General features: G+C 40.3%; 1 protein-coding gene and 1 long non-coding RNA gene across 5 annotated transcripts in view; both read left to right on the top strand.

The window, feature by feature from the left end:
- The window catches only part of dhodh (dihydroorotate dehydrogenase), a 69,413-nt gene extending 53,442 nt beyond the window's left edge, over window positions 1–15,971 (top strand). For all 4 annotated transcript variants that reach the window (XM_061887723.1, XM_061887722.1, XM_061887721.1 and 1 more), the window contains 6 exons: window positions 517–599; window positions 745–932; window positions 5,110–5,223; window positions 10,327–10,480; window positions 10,544–10,703; window positions 15,521–15,971. In XM_061887723.1, the coding sequence (XP_061743707.1) occupies window positions 517–599; window positions 745–932; window positions 5,110–5,223; window positions 10,327–10,480; window positions 10,544–10,703; window positions 15,521–15,581 (760 nt within the window). In that variant the 3' untranslated portion in view covers window positions 15,582–15,971. The remainder of the gene's footprint in view (window positions 1–516; window positions 600–744; window positions 933–5,109; window positions 5,224–10,326; window positions 10,481–10,543; window positions 10,704–15,520) is intronic.
- A 105-nt stretch (window positions 15,972–16,076) lies between these two features.
- LOC133543205 (uncharacterized) overlaps window positions 16,077–19,104 on the top strand; it is a 41,152-nt gene continuing 38,124 nt past the window's right edge. The window contains exon 1 of the long non-coding RNA XR_009804341.1: window positions 16,077–16,556. This is a non-coding gene — a long non-coding RNA (uncharacterized LOC133543205). The remainder of the gene's footprint in view (window positions 16,557–19,104) is intronic.

The raw sequence follows: 19,104 nt of genomic DNA, 5'->3' as shown, positions 1-19,104 counted from the left end.
CAGCACGGTGGAAGAGGGGTTAGTCCATCAATACGAAGGTCCTGAGTAGTCCTAAATCCAATCCCAGGCTCGGGATCTTTCTCTGTGGAGTTTGCATGTTCTCCCTGTGACTGCGTGGGTTACTCCGGCTTCCTCCCACCTCCAAGGACATGCACCTGGGAATAGGCCCCTCCCACCTCCAAAGTCATGCACGTGGGGATAGGCCCCTCCCACCTCCAAAGTCATGCACGTGGGGATAGGCCCCTCCCACCTCCAAAGTCATGCACCTGGGGATAGGTTGATTGGCAACACTAAAATTGGCCCTAGTGTGTGAATGTTGTCTGTCTGTGTTGGCCCTGCGATGAGGTGGCGACTTGTACAGTGTGTACCGCCTTCCGCCCGATTGTAGCTGAGATAGGCACTAGCGCCCCCCAGCGACCCCAAAGGGAATAAGTGGTAGAAAATGAATGGATGGATAGTAGTTAGAGTTGTGTAGTGTGTATGTTGTACAATTACTGAATGTGTTCTCCTCTCTAGATATGGCTTCAACAGCTGTGGTCTGCTCGAAGCACACCAGAGGCTAAAGGTGCGTGAGGCCGCTCAGCAGGAACAAACAAAAGGTTTGCTTACTTGTTCCGTTTCTTTTGTCGGAGAAACTTTGAAGTTCACAGTAAATCAACATTGACCTCGTTAACAGTCTGTGTCCTAGTTGTGTCTGATGACGCAGTCTGGTTGTGTTGTTCTCTCTTCTGTGTGTGCTTATAGCTGGCCTTCCCCTGGGCATCAACCTGGGGAAGAACAAGCAGTCCCAGGATGCAAAGGCAGATTATTCGGAAGGGGTGAGAGTGCTGGGCCCGCTGGCTGACTACCTGGTGGTAAATGTCAGCAGTCCCAATACGCCAGGTCTTCGCAACTTACAAGGCAAAGCAGAGCTCAGCCAGCTCCTGCGTACGGTATGTTTATTCACAATGAATTGACTAGATGCAGCACATTACTGTATACATTCATATTACAATACCTTGTGTGGTGTTCGGGTCTGTGGGACCCGTTTTCATTTTTTATATTAAAAAAAAAAATACAATTAATTAATTTTTCAAACTGGGACTTGCTGACTTTGGCTAATTTTCTGTGAAAGAAAGAAAGATGAGAAAGAAATCCTTTATTTGTCCATTCCAACAAGTACAAGACACATCAGAACTGAAATTACATTTTCGGCACAGTCCCGCTAAGAGCAGACATACGTTACAGGGGGGGACAAGACGAGACCGCCGGCGGATCAGCCACTTACAGCGCTCCTTAAAAAGATGAGAAAAGGGTGACATTAGGAGAGGGGGGGAGTAAAAAAATATCAGTCTAAGGCTAGACCCTTAGGAGGGGTCTAGACTGAGTCCAAGGAAAAAAACCTCACATAGCATGGCACACATTAAACATACATATACCACACCAACTTGCAACAGAGGGAGGGGTGGGTTTGAGGAGGCCCGCTGTCGCTCTATAGCGCCGCTCAGCCATCCACAGCCCCAGAGGAATTAAGCGGTGGTGAAGGCGTGGATTTCAAGGGTGGGGATTATGCGTGCGTATATGCCCAATTAACTTGGGAGAGATGATGAATGTTTTTGTATGACTGAGGCTGATAACATTCGGCTACAGATGTTGTTGACAAAAAGGAAAGTCTAAAGCGTCCATCTTTGAGGAGTCTTCAGGAGATTTTCTTCAGAACAGCCTGTTCCTTTGTCAAGGCCATTCAGGGAGTACAAATCGTAGAAAAAAAGTTTTTTTTCTTCGAGAAGACAAAATAGTGATTTATCTCCTCTGTTGTCCATGCTGGATTTTCTTCAATTCCAATCAATTATTCCTTTTCTGCAAACTTTTCCAAGATGAGATCCATTTTGCGATTCAACTCAGAAATCGCTCCAGTCTGTGTTCCCACAGTTCGACCCGATCCTTCCATGGCGTTGAAAGGCCGTTGGGTCCCTTGAGTGGCTGCCATTGTCTTCCGGATTTTTCGATTCACCAGAGCAATGCCCAGCCCAATCAGCAAGTGCCCCGCGATCACAGCTCCAAATAGGTAGATCTTCGACATCCTCGATGGAAAGGGCTGAGAGGCACATGATCCTCCACGTGTTCCAGGAGTCCCTCAGGTAACCCGCAGCGATGATTCCATCAGGGCAGCCAGGCTCCCCCGAACCTCTATTTCTTGTCGAAAAGACTGTGTCAATTGCGTCAATGATCCAGCTGATCATATTCATATTGAAATTTGGATTAGAAGACAGCGCAAAGAAAGAGGCTTTTAAAAAATTTCAGACAAAGACAAAAAGAGCAAGCAGGGAAGGAAGGAACGGAGAGTACGGCCGCCCTCGCCAGAGGCTAGAGTGGAAAAACATATATCAGAATACATATTTAGTGACCACACAACATCCCCCCCCCCCTTACAAATTTCTATTACATGTGAGATTAAGATGCCCGGAGCTAAGAGAAGTGTGGAAATGTATGTTCTTTGTACCACACACACACACACACACACACACACACACACACACACACACACACACACACGCACACACACACACACACACACACACACAGCAGGCCTTGACAGGAAGACGGCAGAGTGTAACTACACAACATCAGAGGGTCAAATGTGCAAGAAAATAAGATCGGAGAGTGTTGACAAACAATGTTGCAACCTTGTGTGGGAACCGCAGGTGCAGAAACACAAAAGAAGAATCCCCGTGGGATGCAGAAACTGGCAGAGAAATTTTCAGTGCAACGTTCATATTGTTGTTACTCAGCCAGCGTTTGTGAGTCCCATTACATTTTGTGGCTTTTAGTGCCTCACAATCAAACACTTTTATGTTAAAATACTGAACAGATGTTTACCTTATCCCAGTAAACATGAAAAAAGTGCTTGATTTTATGTTAAAATACTGAATAAATGTTTATTGGGATAAGGTAAACATCTTAGGGCTGGGCGATATATCGAGTGTATCGATATATCGTGGGTTTGTCATGCGATATAGAAAATGACTATAGCGTGATATTCGAGTATACGTTCTCACGCAGTTGCTTCTAGCTGCGGGCATCAAACTGCATGCATTTCTCCCTCTTTCTTGTCTCTCCTTCTCACAGAGACTTAAAACAAGCGCACCTTCTTACATACATCACTTACTGTAACGTGGGCGACGTCACACGCCCTCCCCGAGCAGAGAGGTAGCGACATGGGTAACATTAGCTGTGATGCTAACGGTGTGTTGCGAGTGGTAGTACGAGAGAGAGAAGGTGCGAATCTAGTAACAAATGAAGGAAGAATTAGTTCCCAAGAAAAACAGCACGTGGTCCATAGTCTAGTGGTGGTTTGGCTTCAAGCGGGAATATGTTGAACAATCATGCGGCAAAAGCGTCGCTGCAAAAAGTAGCAGCACTGCTAATTTGCAGCCTCATTTGAAAAGTCTCCCCGCTAAAGATAAAGAGTGCTTTAAACTGTGCATGTCAACATTTCCGTTCAGTGCCACACCACATTCCCGCATCAACACCGTAGGACATGTACTATTTGATGTGCAGCTCATTTTTATGTGACACTTATTGAAATATCTTGTGTGACATCATGCACAAAAGTGCACTTTATTTGTTTTTAACTATTGTAGTAGCGTTTTGTACAAAAAGTGCCCTTTAATTTAGTGTTGCTATGATATATCATCTTCGTGACATCATGCACAAAAGTGCACTAATAGCTTGTTTTAAAATGTCTCTGACAATCTTGCACTTTCTGTTTGGAAATGACATGAATGTTTGTGCCACTGCTTAATAACTGTTTAATAAATACACTTTTGGTCAATTGACTTAGTTGTGGTTTCCCTCCCTGCATGAAAGTTTAAAATGAGCATATATTAATGCAGGGGTTCTCAAATGGAGGTACGTGTACCCCTGGAGGTACTTGAAGGTATGCCAAGGGGTACGTGAGATTTTTTTTAATATTCTAAAAATAGCAACAATTCAAAAATTCTTTATAAATATATTTATTGAATAATAGTTCAACAAAATATAAAGTTAAGTTCATAAAGTGTGAAAAGAAATGTAACAATGCAATATTCAGTGTTGACAGCTAGATTTTTTGTGGACATGTTCCATAAATATTGATGTTAAAGATGTCTTTTTTTGTGAAGAAATGTTTAGAAGTAAGTTGATGAATCCAGATGGATCTCTATTACAATCCCCAAAGAGGACACTTTAAGTTGATGATGTAGAAATCTGTATTTAGAATTGAATCACTTGTTTATTTTTCAACAAGTTTTTAGTTATTCATATGTCTTTTTTTCCAAATAGTTCAAGAAAGACCACTACAAATGAGCAATATTTTGCACTTTTATACAATTTAATAAATCAGAAACTGATGACATAGTGCTGTATTTTACTTCTTTATCTCTTTTTTTCAACCAAAAATGCTTTGCTCTGATTAGGGGGTACTTGAATTAAAAAAATGTTCACAGGGGGTACATCACTGAAAAAAGGTTGAGAACCACTCTATTAATGCAGCACGAACAACAATATTTTAATGTAGACACATAGAATCATTATACTGCTGGGGCGGTATAGCTCGGTTGGTAGAGTGGCTGTGCCAGCAACTTGAGGGTTGCAGGTTCGATTCCCGTTTCCGCCATCCTAGTAACTGCCGTTGTGTCCTTGGGCAAGACACTTTACCCACCTGCTCCCAGTGCCACCCACACTGCTTTAAATGTAACTTAGATATTGGGTTTCACTATGTAAAGCGCTTTGAGTCACTAGAGAAAAGCGCTATATAAATATAATTCACAATTCACATTATATGTATCTAGAGTTTATTCAAAGTTAAGGCAAAATATCAAGATATATATCGTGTATCGCGATATGGCCTCAAAATATCGAGATATTAAAAAAAAGGCCATATCGCCCAGCCCTAGTCTCTTAAGAAAAAAAAAGACTATCCATTCTTTAAAGTCACAGACTTGCCTGGGATTCTTTGTATTGGCTTTTTTCGCGTTATAATAACCAAAACAAAAGCCCTGACATATTTGGACAATCATTTTGGACGAAAAGGAATCCTAGGAAAATGGAAGTATCACTGAAGTAACGCACGTTGTCATGTATTTGTAGGTGTTGAAGGAGCGCGATGGCCTGCAGGGAGAACACAAGCCTCCTGTCCTGGTCAAGATTGCTCCTGACCTCACCACCCAGGACAAAAAGGACATTGCTGACGTTGTGACTGAGGTAAGACATTTGATTTTAATCCCATACCCTAAAATCTCAACCACAGCCCAATGAAAACTGACCCAGAACTCACTCCTGGTTTTTAAGGCAAAATACAGGCCATCAAATGTTTCAAAGGAAGTGAAACAGATTTTGCCCTCAGGCCACCACTTTTAATAGCAATGATCTATAATTAAAAGGATAGCTAGCTTTAATAGGTAAACTTTTTTGAATTTACACAGTTCGTATGAATTAATGGTAAACCATGGGAATTCACTTGCAATTTGGGTCATTTGAACAGACAATTTTCAGAACATTAATGTAAACAAAACATTTATTTTGTGCTTTATTTGTTTGTAGAAGGGATGGAAGAATAAACTTTATTTTGATAAATGGAATAAAGTAAACATTGTCAAACACTCAAATTAAAATAATATGTTTCTGAAATAGCCAGAACAATATTTAATGTTTTTTCCCAGGAAATGTAACTTGGGTCTATTGGATTTAGTTAATTTAAAGGGGAACATTATCACAATTTCAAAAGGGTTAAAAACAATAAAAATCAGTTCCCAGTGGTTTGTTGTATTTTTTGAAGTTTTTTTAAAAATTTTACCGGTCTCGGAATATCCCTAAATAAAGCTTTAAAGTGCCTTATTTTCGCTCTCTGCGAAGACACTGGCCATTTCCCTGTGACGTCACACAGTGCTGCCAATGTAAACAAACAATGGGAATACCACAGCAAGATATAGCGACATTAGCTCGGATTCAAACTCGGATTTCAGCGACTTAAGCGATTCAACGGATTACGCATGTATTGAAACAGATGGTTGGAGTATGAAAGTATTGAAGAAGAAACTGAAGCTATTTGAGCGAATTGCTATTGACGCTATTTATAGCCATAGCATGGCCGAATAGCTGCGTTAGCATCGCCGGTAAAATGTGCGGACCAAATGATCAGGACTTTCGCATCTTTTGACACTGGAGCAACTTAAATCCGTTGATTGGTAAGTGTTTGTTTCGCATTAAATGTGGGTGGAAGGAAACGTAATATAGTTTCAAATGTACATACAGTTAGCCTAAATAGCATGTTAGCATCGATTAGCTGGCAGTCACGCCGCAACCAAATATGTCTGATTAGCACATAAGTCACCAACGTCAACAAAACTCAACTTTGTGATTTCGTTGACTTTATCATTGCAAATGCATCTGCAGGTTATCCATACATCTCTGTGCCATGTCTGTCTTAGCATCGCCGGTCAAATATGGAGACACTCTGGTACATTCAATGGGGGTCTGGCGGCAGATTTCTTGCCAGTGGTGCAACTTGAATCCCTCCCTGTTAGTGTTGTTACACCCTCCGACAACACACCGACGAGGCATGATGTCTCCAAGGTTCCAAAAAATAGTCAAAAAAACGGAAAATAACAGAGCTGAGACCCAATGTTTACAATGTGTTGAAAATGAAAATGGTGGGTGTGTTACCTCTGATGTCATCACCACATGAGCGATAAACAGAAAGGCGTTTAATTCGCCAAAATTCACCCATTTAGAGTTCGGAAATCGGTTAAAAAAAATAGATGGTCTTTTTTCTGCACCATCAAGGTATATATTGACACTTACATAGGTCTGCTGATAATGTTCCGCTTTACCAAAACTTAGTTGCAGTATTACCATTTACCAATTTCTTTAATTTCCACCACACAATTTTAAATGGATTGAGATCCAGACTATTCGCAGCCCATGCATTTATTAAAGATTTAATGACAGCCATCTCCCATCAATTACTGTATATTGTGTTACATATCTGTATTGACTGAAATTGTGTTTTAAACATATTCAACAATACTGTGATAATAATCATGAACATTTTGGTCACAATAACTGTGATATGAAATGTTTCATACCTTGTCTGTAGGAATATAACTTAATTATTAGACAAATAAACCTGAAATGTGAACAGAATAACCCCGGTTGTGGTTGTGTGTATAGACCATTGGTTCTTAATCTGGGTTCGGGGAGTCAGCTTCAGGGGTTCGGCGGAGCTTCCGCCACGGAGGTCAAGACATACCTCACTCATTGTGTAAATAAAAACTTCTCCCTATCAGCGTCTTATGGATACCCTCAAACAATGTTCCCTTTTGTTGTCCATATGCCTCAGCAAACGCAAAAACTCCTTGAGCATTCAGTGGAGCACATGTGAGCACACCTGTCCCAAACCTGACTAAATCACACATTAAATGTTTTATTATTACAATCAAATGACAGCTGTCATTTCCATGAGATTATTTTCTAGTATAAGTGTTATAGCCCACTTACAATGACAATAACAAAAAATCTTGTTTTTCACGAGCTGCGTACTCGTTTTGTATGTCTGGGTGGAAAACGAAAAAAGGAACAGACTTTGCTGTGAAAATAGATAAATCATTTTATTTGATCATTCATCATTTTAAATGACATGAGAGTGGCACTAGTCAAGGTGAAGCCACGCATATCTGAACTGGTCTCTCAAAGGCAACCGCAGAAGTCACACTGATTTGCAGGTGTGTCATTTGTTGAGAGTTCATGCACTGTGTTGGTTTTGTTCTCTGAAAAAGGTGATGTTCAAGCATGGTTAATTTTGTGCACCAGTAAAAAAACACATAACTTTGACTTGAATTTGGGGGGAAAAAAAACATTTTATTTTTCACTAAAGAAGGGTTTGGTGAATTATCATATGAAACTGGTGGGGTTCGATACCTCCAACAAGTTTAAGAACCACTGGTATAGACATTGGTTTAAAAAAAAAAAATTTTAACAGGAAACTGCACTAGTTTGGAAGGGAGTTTCACCTATCATTCACAGTCCTTGTAAGACAAGAACACATGATTTTTAAACTGGGAAATAAACATTAGTAAAAGTCAGCTAACAATGGAGGTAATGTGAATATATTTACATCTTGTGACCTGAATGTTAACCAAGTATTAGCGATATTGTTGTTTTTTAAGCGCTGACGCCAAGGAACTATTTTTAGCGGTACCACGATCCCAGATAGCTAACTAGCTCATGCTGCTATATTGATGTACTGAACTATTATTGCTGCGTCATTTCTGAACTGGTAAAAGTTGATTATAAATTATAAATAATGCTTCTCACCTGGATAGTGGAAAGTTGTGGACATTAACAGAGAAGTTGGTCAACTTTGTCATTAAAATTAAACCAGGTATGACGAGAAAAAATTTGGCCACCTTTTTTTTTTTACTTGCGGAAGGATTATGATTCATTCTTCATCCAAACCGTACGATAAAAACATCCCATCAGTTGGCATTCCAGTGAGAGTAGGCATTGTACAGCAAGCGATTGTTTTATTATGTCCATCGTTTGTATTTCTTATTCAGCGCTTAGCAACATTGCTGCATGATGCTAAGTGTTTCACTAAAGCTGGATTTGTTTAGCACTCAACTTCTAAAATTTATAGCCCATCTTCCTTATATTCAGGCTCAAAAATATGAGGATCTGGATCATCATCAGTTGTCCTAAAGTAGTCTTTGTTGTGGCTCATGAAGTCTGCCATGATCAGTATTGTTGTTGAAGGAAAAGCTAACTTTTTGATGCATCTGTAAAAAATAATACACCGAAAAGCATAAATATTAAATGACCGAAAATCATAAATATTACATGTTATTATGAATGTTAAAACATTACATTTATATTTACAGCATGTATATAAAATCTTGATGGAGGTTTGGGGATGTTTTTTTGGGCGCTTTGCAGGCGGAATAGAGCAAATCCAATTGGCTCCATTGTTAGCTGACTTTTGCTAACATGTGTTGACGATTTAGAATGCATAAAAAAGAAAAACATGTGCGCTTGACTTACATAAGGATTGTGAATGATTGGCAAAAAAAGTGCATTCCTCCTATAACAGGCACAGAACTCATCCCACATTGGTAAGAACTAGTGTTTTCAGTCCAACATTAGAACTAAACATTACAACGTCATGTTGCTCTTATATTCTTAGTCACCATCTCACAGAAAAAAAAATCCAATCCAAAGTGAAAATACGAAAGCACTCTTCCATTTGCCTTGGTGCAGCGCAGCAAATTTGCTCGAAGACGTTTGTTGTTTTCAAACTACAGTAGGACCTCTATTTACCAACCTCCATTTGCAAACATTTTGGTTTATAAACTTTAAGATCAGGCCAAGTGTTCCTCTTTGTGCAAACCATGCCGCTGTGTACAAACGCTTCAGCCTTTCATCTTGTGTCCTGCTGGCAGGCATTTTGTCCTTGCTCATATCAAAGAGATTGAGGAAGTTGATATCGTACCACAGCAAGATTTAATTGTGATGATTTCGTTGGACTTTTCTGGAAATTATTGCCAAAGCTGACTCATTTCACAGCGGAGGAGAAGACTATTGTTCAACGGCGCCTCTTTCCCCCTCCATCTGCTCCTGTCTTTTCTTGTAAAGTGCTCCTACGCCGGTGTTAATGTGCTGTAAGTGGATTTTCCTTATTGTAGATTTATGGTTGTGAGAGTTAAGGATTTTTGTGATTTCTGATTGTTTGTGAGGGCACCAATGGGACTTCTGGGTGTCAGTTTAGCTTATCACTGTTGTTGTTTTAGCTTGTTTATATAGAGATACTGTAGCTAATTCCTCACCTTCTTGTTATGTTTGTTTGATATACAGTAATGTATCGCACTTTATCTTACCTTATTGAAAATGTACTTTTGGCTATGCTGGAACCCATTATTCATATTTACATTGTTTGAGAAACTCGTTTCACTATACACACTTTTCGATTTACGGATCTTGCTCTAGAACCATCCAAGTTAGTAAATTGAATTTCCACTCTATATTAAGCTGCTTGTTCCAGGGTAACCAAAGATGGAGTAAAATTACATCGTCCTTCCCCCCACTGTGACCTCAGCGCTACTTGAACAGGTTGGTTTTAGAAAGTACACCGCAGTGTTCTTTGTTCAACGGAGCGAGCAGAAGACAAACCTTAATGGAAGAGGCCAACATTTTTCCATCCCTCCTTTTTTAGGGGGCTGGTATTTATTATTAGTATTAGAGGGCCATAAAAGTTAGAGAGAGGCATGTTTGTCACTCCCTCCACTCACACAATTGTGTGTTTTGTGTTTCCAGCTTGGAGTGGATGGCTTAATGGTGTCCAACACTACTGTGTCCCGGCCTGAGACGCTACACAATCCTCATAGGGTTGAGGCTGGTGGACTTAGTGGGCAGCCTTTGAAGGACATCTCCACAAATGCAGTCCGAGAAATGTACAGCCTCACCAAAGGTAGACCCTTTATTTCCTGCTCTTTAGATGCATCAAATAAATGTGTTTGTCATGTTCTTCCAGGTAAAATAGCAATTATTGGAATTGGCGGCGTGGCCAGTGGACGGGACGCCATGGAAAAAATCCGTGCTGGCGCATCACTGGTTCAGATTTATACGGCTTTAGCATACCAAGGCCCACCTGTGGTCACCAGAATAAAGCGGGAATTGGAACAGCTTCTGAAGTGAGTATTATTCCGACCTGATCACCGATAAAAACCTTAAGATGGGTCACTGTTGTTAGTGGAAGTGTGAATGAATATTCATGGCAATTTTCTGCTTGTTTTTCACATCAGCAAGAGTGGTAGGCGTCACATTGGGTAAACAGTAGGAGTGTGGGGAAAAATCTCATTTTTTAAAAATCGGTTTTTAAAAATACCCTAACCCTAACCCTAACCACTTCCAAAGACATGCACCTGGGGATAGGTTGATTGCCAAAACTAAATGGTCCCTAGTGTGTGAATGTTGTCTATCTGTGTTGGCCCTGTGATGAGGTGGCGACTTGTCCAGGGTGTACCCCGCCTTCTGCCCGATTGTAGCTGAGATAGGCACCAGCGCCCCCCGCGACCCCGAAAGGGAATAAGCAGTAGAAAATGGATGGATGTATTTTTTAAATTATTATTATTTATTTATTTTATCAATCCAACAAAACAGTAAACAGCAATACCATAACAATGGAATCCAACTCCATTGAGCCAGCAACACTCAGAACTGCAATAAACAGAGCAATTGAGAGGAGACACAAACACCACACATAAAATAAAGCAAAAGTAATGAAACAAAAATGAATATTATCAACAACAGTATCAATATTAGTTATAATTTCAGCATAGCAGTGATTAAAAATCCCTCATTGACATTATCATTAGACATTTATAAAAATAATCAAAAAGAACAATAGTGTCACAGTGGCTTACACTTGCATGGCATCTCATAAGCTGGACAACACACTGTGTCCAATGTTTTCACAAAGGTAAAATAAGTCATATTTTTGGTTCCTTTAATAGTTAAAACAAATTTACATTATTGCAATCAGTTGATAAAACATTGTCCTTTACAATTATAAAAGCTTTTTTTTTTTTTTTTTTTTTTTTTTTTAATCTACTACTCTGCTTGCATGTCAGCAGACTGGGGTAGATCCTGCTGAAATCTATGTATTGAATGAATACAGAATCCTTTTAAATCGGGAAAAAATCGTTTTTGAATCGAGAATCGTGTTGAATCGAAAAAAAAATCGATATATTATCGAATCGCGACCCCAAGAATCGATATTGAATCGAATCGTGGGACACCCAAAGATTTGCAGCCCTAGTAAACAGTCACAACATTTTCATTTTGACTTTTGATTTTCTCGGAACTGCTCATCATCATAAAAGTGTATCTTATACCAGGCTGAGTACAACTGACGATAAACTGCTACTTTTAATATACAGTAGCTTAGTAGGCCTAAGTATTCATTATTTAGCAAGTATATTTAATATTTTTGGTCACTGTCACATGACACCAAGTTTGATCTGTAACCTTGTGTTAGAGTATAGGAACATAAAACATTGTTCTTTAATCAAGTGGTGTACCACTAGATGGAGGTTCCGTACCACTAATGGTACACGTACCACATTTTGAGAATCACAGATCTAGAATTAACTTTTACCAGCTCAGTCAGTTAACATAGCATGTAATGTGAATGATAGGCAGAAACAAAGAAAAAAAAGTGCATTTCCCCTTTAAAGCTTGAATTGGAGTTGCAGGCATAGCTCGGTTGGTAGAGTGGCCGTGTCAGCAAATTGAGGGTTGAAGGTTCAATTCCCACGTGTGCCATCCTAGTTACTGCCGTTGTGTCCTTGGGCAAGACACTTTACCCACCTGCTCCCAGTGCCACCCACACTGCTTTAAATGTAACTTAGATATTGGGTTTCACTATGTAAAGCGCTTTGAGTCACTTGAGAAAAGCGCTATATAAATATAATTCACTTCACTTCACAAAATCTTGTCCTGATACCAATATGTATATTGATACTTTTCAAAATAAAAATGTTTCTTATTGCACTCAAGGAAGAATTTACAATTTTATATATAACATGTAGCCTGCCATAATCTAGGATTTTGTTAGAAATTAATAGAAAGTTTTATTGACATTGTGATAAATGCTTCATGACTTATGGTTGCCACTATTGGTCTGTGCTTTAAAACAAATACTAACAGCAATACTATGCCTAAAACTACACAGATAAGACATGTAGCAAGTAAAACACATATTGTTAAAGATAAAACACAAATTGAAGGAATTTGTCACACAATTTAATAATTCCACTTACATTACGTGGGCAGTTTTGACTTTGCTAATAAGTGGCAAAGGGCAGAACAGCTGTATGCGCATTTATCAATCAATCAATCAATGTTTATTTATATAACCCCAAATCACAAGTGTCTCAAAGGACTGCGCTATTAAACTCTTTGTGCAGGTTTTGTCCTTTAAATGCTTACCTAAGTTTGATGTATTGCCACCTTTGGCGAGTCTTTTTTAAAGCACCACTTGCAGAGCGGCTCTATTGTCAATAAGTCCACGGTGACATTTTGGTAAATTTACTGACAAATTTGTGAAACTGAAACTATGAAAAGAATGCCATTGTACGTTAATACCAACACAGACACTCGTAAACATGTTAGCATATTAGCTAACGACGCTAGCTTGATTACATCACGATATCACATAAAAATATGCATGAAAACATTCCTACAGACCTCACACTTGGGGCGGTTTATTAAGTATAAATTGTTTTAGTTAGGGCTTCACGGTGGCAGATGGGTTAGTGCGTCTGCCTCACAATACGAAGGTCCTGCAGTCCTGGGTTCAAATCCAGGCTGAGGATCTTTCTGTGTGGAGTTTGCATGTTCTCCCCGTGAATGCGTGGGTTCCCTCCGGGTACTCCGGCTTCCTCCCACCTCCAAAGACATGCACCTGGGGATAGGTTGATTGGCAACACTAAATGGTCCCTAGTGTGTGAATGTTGTCCGTCTATCTGTGTTGGCCCTGTGATGAGGTGGCGACTTGTCCAGGGTGTACCCCGCCTTCCGCCCGATTGTAGCTGAGATAGGCGCCAGCGCCCCCCCGCGACCCCAAAAGGGAATAAGCGGTAGAAGATGGATGGATGTTTTAGTTATATTATAAAACGATTAAAGAAAGAAATGATTAAATAATCCATTGAGCAGAAATGGTATGGACGGTTTTAAAGAAAAACAGGAAGTACGTTTTGAACATGGAGGTGCTGCACTGAGCAAACTTGTCCAAAAGATAGCGCAATAGACAAACAATACAGAATTTCTAGGCGCAGCCAAGGCGTTGAGGGGTTCCGGTTTGGTGGCCGCGGGATTAGGTCTCTGCTTTTTGCAGATTATGTGGTCCTGATGGCTTCATCTGACCGGGATCTTCAGCTCTCACTGGATCGGTTCGCAGCCGAGTGTGAACCGACCGGAATGAGAATCAGCACCTCCAAGTCCGAGTCCATGGTTCTCTCCCGGAAAAGGGTGGAATGCCGTCTCCGGGTTGGGGAGGAGACCCTGCCCCAAGTGGAGGAGTTCAAGTACCTGGGAGTCTTGTTCACGAGTGAGGGAAGAGTGGATCGTGAGATCGACAGGCGGATCGGTGCGGCGTCTTCAGTAATGCGGACGTTGTATCGATCCGTTGTGGTGAAGAAGGAGCTGAGCCGGAAGGCAAAGCTCTCAATTTACCGGTCGATCTACGTTCCCATCCTCACCTATGGTCATGAGCTTTGGGTCATGACCGAAAGGATAAGATCACGGGTACAAGCGGCCCAAATGAGTTTGGGTCTCTCCCTTAGAGATAGGGTGAGAAGCTCTGCCATCCGAGAGGAACTCAAAGTAAAGCCGCTGCTCCTTCACATCGAGAGGAGCCAGATGAGGTGGTTCGGGCATCTGGTCAGGATGCCACCCGAACGCCTCCCTAGGGAGGTGTTTAGGGCACGTCCAACCGGTAGGAGGCCACAGGGAAGACCCAGGAAACGTTGGGAAGACTATGTCTCCCGGCTGGCCTGGGAACACCTCGGGATCCCCTGGGAAAAGCTGGACGAAGTGGCTGGGGAGAGGGAAGTCTGGGCTTCCCTGCATAGGCTGTTGCCCCCGCGACCCGCCCTTGGATAAGCGGAAGAAGATGGATGGACAAACAATAACACACAATTTCAGTTGTCTGCTTGGGTTTAAAGAAAACTATTAAACACAAAACAATTAGCGGGAAAAAATCTGTATATTAGCTGTCCCGTTTTTAAGCTGCAGGGTTCAAACTGTAGGAAAAAAGTAGCAGCTTATAGTCCGAAATGTACGCAATATAAATTTGGCCAACGATAGAGCTTTAAACAACAAAAGCTGCACGCGCGGTCATGTTTTTGATTATTTTCTTAAGTCTTCTTAGCAATGTCCTTTGCACTCACTTTCTTTGTGCTCATGTTTGGAAAACAAAATGATGTCGTTTGTAGCTATAAGCTAATGCTAGTGCGTAAGACCGGGTATTTTGCTTAGATCTTTACAGCAGGAAGGCTCGTAAATTGAATTTTTGCTCGCAATCTGAAGCATAACACAACTCCTTTCCTGCAAAAGCTGTAAGATGAGGCACTTGTATCCCGAGGTGCCACTGTGTAGAAAAACCTAAATGATTAAACGTACAGCTCCCACATCTGTAGCCTACAGACAGTCAGCAGCACTTCTTGTGTTATAAAGCCTGCTTTGTTTTGGTTTATTTTTTGCTACAAAGATGTGGAGTGAGATTGTTCAGTTATAAATGGAAAGAAGGATAGTAATCATATGCCAGTAAAACCCGGGATTTCAGAATAATTTGTTTAAGTGTCTGTTCTCTCAAAAGTGGATGAAAAAGATGCCTAAATGGACTCTCATTAGGTCAACATAATGTTGTGTGTGAGAGTTGTTTCATTGTCATTTATTTTGAAGGAAAAGACATATAATCCCAATTTTGTTTTTGACCTGTTTACAGAGAACAAGGATTTAGTAATGTATCTGAAGCCATCGGAGCAGACCACAGAGGAGCACACTAGCGAAGCCTTCTGACATGGATTGTTCAAGAAAAAAAAAGTCACACCTCTGTCCTCAACCTACCTTAAGTGCAAGCAATGCAAAAGGTGCTGAGGTCAGTTTTGTTACAGTGTAACAGCAATCAGCAGAGTGCTTTAACTCTACACACACTTACTAGTTGTTTTTACACTTTGGTGTGCAATATTGTTGGAAGTAAATTACAGGACATTCTGCCTGATATCATGTTCATAAACCAACCTTCATAGGCACAGTAGGAACATGCAAATAGACACGCTGCTTGTGTTTATGGTTATGCTGGATGACTTACAGTACATTACAAGACTGCTGATGTTTTCATTTAATCACACCATTTGTACATATCCAATAATAAAGTTAGGACTATCAAGATCCTACATCTTTTATGTTTCATTCATCGGCGTGGCTGCCTTATCTCAGACTAATCAGTGATTAGGCCAATGGAAGCAGACAACTTTGTCAGATTTGAAATGCTCAGGAATCAATACACATACATATTTGTTTAAAAAATCATACAAAAATATGTTATCAATCAAAGTTTATTTATAAAGGACTTCATCACAAGTGTCTTAAAGGGCTGCACAAACCACAACCACATCCTCGGCTCAGAACCCACATCAGGGCAAGAAAAATACTTAACTCAATGTGTGTGATGAGAAACATTGGAGGGGACCGCAGATGTGGGGACCCCCTCCTGGGCGACCAGTGCAATGGATGCTGAGGGGATGTGGTTAATAATGTGAGAGTTCAGTCCATGTTGGAGCCAGCAGGGGATCATCATGAACGGAGACAAGTCGGCAGCGCAGTGACGTCTCCAAATGATGCACAGAGAATTGGTCCACCCCGGGTCCCGACTTTGAACAGCTAGCACGTCATCTGTGGTCACCTGATAACCTCTACACACAGGAGAGTGGGGCAGAGCAGAAAAGAAAAGAGACGGCAGATCAACTGGTCTAAAAAGGGTATGCTTCTTATTCTAATGCTTCTACTAAGGTAGCATCTCTAACTGTTACCGGGAGGGCATTCCAGAGTACTGCAGCCTGAATTGAAAACGCTCTATAGCCCGCAGACTGTTTTTGGGCTTTGGGAATCACTAATAAGCCGGAGTTCATACAACATAGATTTCTGGCTGGGACATATGGTACAATACAATCAGCAAGATAGGATGGGGCTAGATTGTGGAATATTTTATACGTAAGTGGTAAAACTTTAAAGTTGCATATTAAGTGCACAGGAGCCAGTATAGGTATATATGTATGTATATATGTATATAAAGGTATATACAGTATAGGTATATATGTATATAAAGGTATATACAGTATAGGTATATATGTATGTATATAAAGGTATATACAGTATAGGTATATATGTATGTATATATATATATATAAAGGTATATACAGTACAGGTATATATGTATGTATATAAAGGTATATACAGTATAGGTATATATGTATGTATATACAGTATAGCTATATATGTATGTATATAAAGGTATATACAGTATAGGTATATATGTATATAAAGGTATATATAGTATAGGTATATATTTATGTATATATGTATATAAAGGTATATACAGTATAGGTATATATGTATGTATATAAAGGTATATACAGTATAGGTATATATGTATGTATATATGTATATAAAGGTATATACAGTATAGGTATATATGTATGTATATATGTATATAAAGGTATATACAGTAAAGGTATATATGTATGTATATATGTATATAAAGGTATATACAGTATAGGTATATATGTATGTATATATGTATATAAAGGTATATACAGTAAAGGTATATATGTATGTATATATGTATATAAAGGTATATACAGTATAGGTATATATGTATGTATATATGTATATAAAGGTATATACAGTAAAGGTATATATGTATGTATATATGTATATAAAGGTATATACAGTAAAGGTATATATGTATGTATATATGTATATAAAGGTATATACAGTAAAGGTATATATGTATGTATATATGTATATAGGCGTAATATGATCAAACTTTCTTTTTCTTGTCAAAAGTCTAGCTGCCACATTTTGTACCAACTGTCATCTTTTAATGCTAAGTTACCTTAATTGAGACGAGATGTAAGGAACACTTGAATAATAATCTTAGCGTCGATAGTGGACAAAATGGGACAAATTTTCCCGATATTATGGAGATGAAAGAAGGCCGTTTTAGTAACACTCTTAATGTGTGACTCAAACAAGAGCGTTAGGTCGTACATAATTATTTACCGAGTTGCTTTGTGTGAATGTTTTGTTGTCAGATGTTAAAGTGGTATTATTAAATAGGTGTCAGTGTCTAGTAATAATAATAATGGCTTAGATTTGTATCCCGCTTTTCTATTGTTAGATACTCAAAGCGCTCACAGAGAAGTGGGAAGCCATCATTCATTCACACGATGGTGGTGGTAAGCTACATCTGTAGCCACAGCTGCCCTGGGGTAGACTGACGGAAGCGTGGCTGCCAGTTTGCACCTACGGCCCCTCCGACCACCACCAGTCATTCATTCATCGGTGTGAGCGGCACCGGGGGCAAAGGGTGAAGTGTCCTGCCCAAGGACACAACGGCAGCGATTTTTTGGATGTCAATAGGTGGGAAGCGAACCTGCAACCCTCAGGTTTCTGGCACGGCTGCTCTACCCACTACGCCATGCCCCCCCTTAGTAGGACCGATAATCAACATATAGGGACGGTGTGGCGCAGTGGGAGAGTGGCCGTGCGCAACCCGAGGGTCCCTGGTTCAAAATCCCACCTAGTACCAACCTCGTCATGTCCGTTGTGTCCTGAGCAAGACACTTCACCCTTGCTCCTGATGGGTGCTGGTGGGCGCCTTGCATGGCAGCTCCCTCCATCAGTGTGTGAATGTGTGTGTAAATGTGGAAGTAGTGTCAAAGCGCTTTGAGTACCTTGAAGGTAGAAAAGCGCTATACAAGTACAACCCATTTATCATTTATTTATGTTTCTTAGGGTCAAGATGGTAAATGGGTTGTACTTGTATAGCTCTTTTCTACCCCTTTTTTAAGGAGCCCAAAGCGCTTTGATAGTATTTCCACATTCACACACTGACGGCGGGAGCTGCCATGCAAGGCGCTCACCAGCACCCATCAGGAGCAAGGGTGAAGTGTCTTGCCCAAGGACACAACAGACGTGACTAGGATGGTAGAAGGTGGGGATTGAACCAGTAACCCTCGGATTACTGGCACAGCCACTCTACCAACTTCGCCACGCCGTCCCCATATATTCACACTGCATAATTTCCTCCATAATTTACAGATAAATTCTTTAAAATTCCTACAATGTGAATTCATGGATTTTTTCCTCCCATTCTGTCTCTCCCAGTTGAAGTGTACCTATGATGAAAATTACAGACCTCTGTCATCATTTGAAGTGGGAGAACTTGCACAATTGCTGGCTGACTAAATACTGTTTTGCCCCACTGTAGGTCATTAGACATTTTTGTAGAGTGATTTGCCCTGA

Source organism: Nerophis ophidion, linkage group LG25, assembly GCF_033978795.1.
Source record: "Nerophis ophidion isolate RoL-2023_Sa linkage group LG25, RoL_Noph_v1.0, whole genome shotgun sequence".
Taxonomy (NCBI): domain Eukaryota; kingdom Metazoa; phylum Chordata; class Actinopteri; order Syngnathiformes; family Syngnathidae; genus Nerophis; species Nerophis ophidion.
The sequence above is the reverse complement of the archived record's forward strand: the minus strand, read 5'-3'. Positions and strand labels throughout refer to the sequence as shown.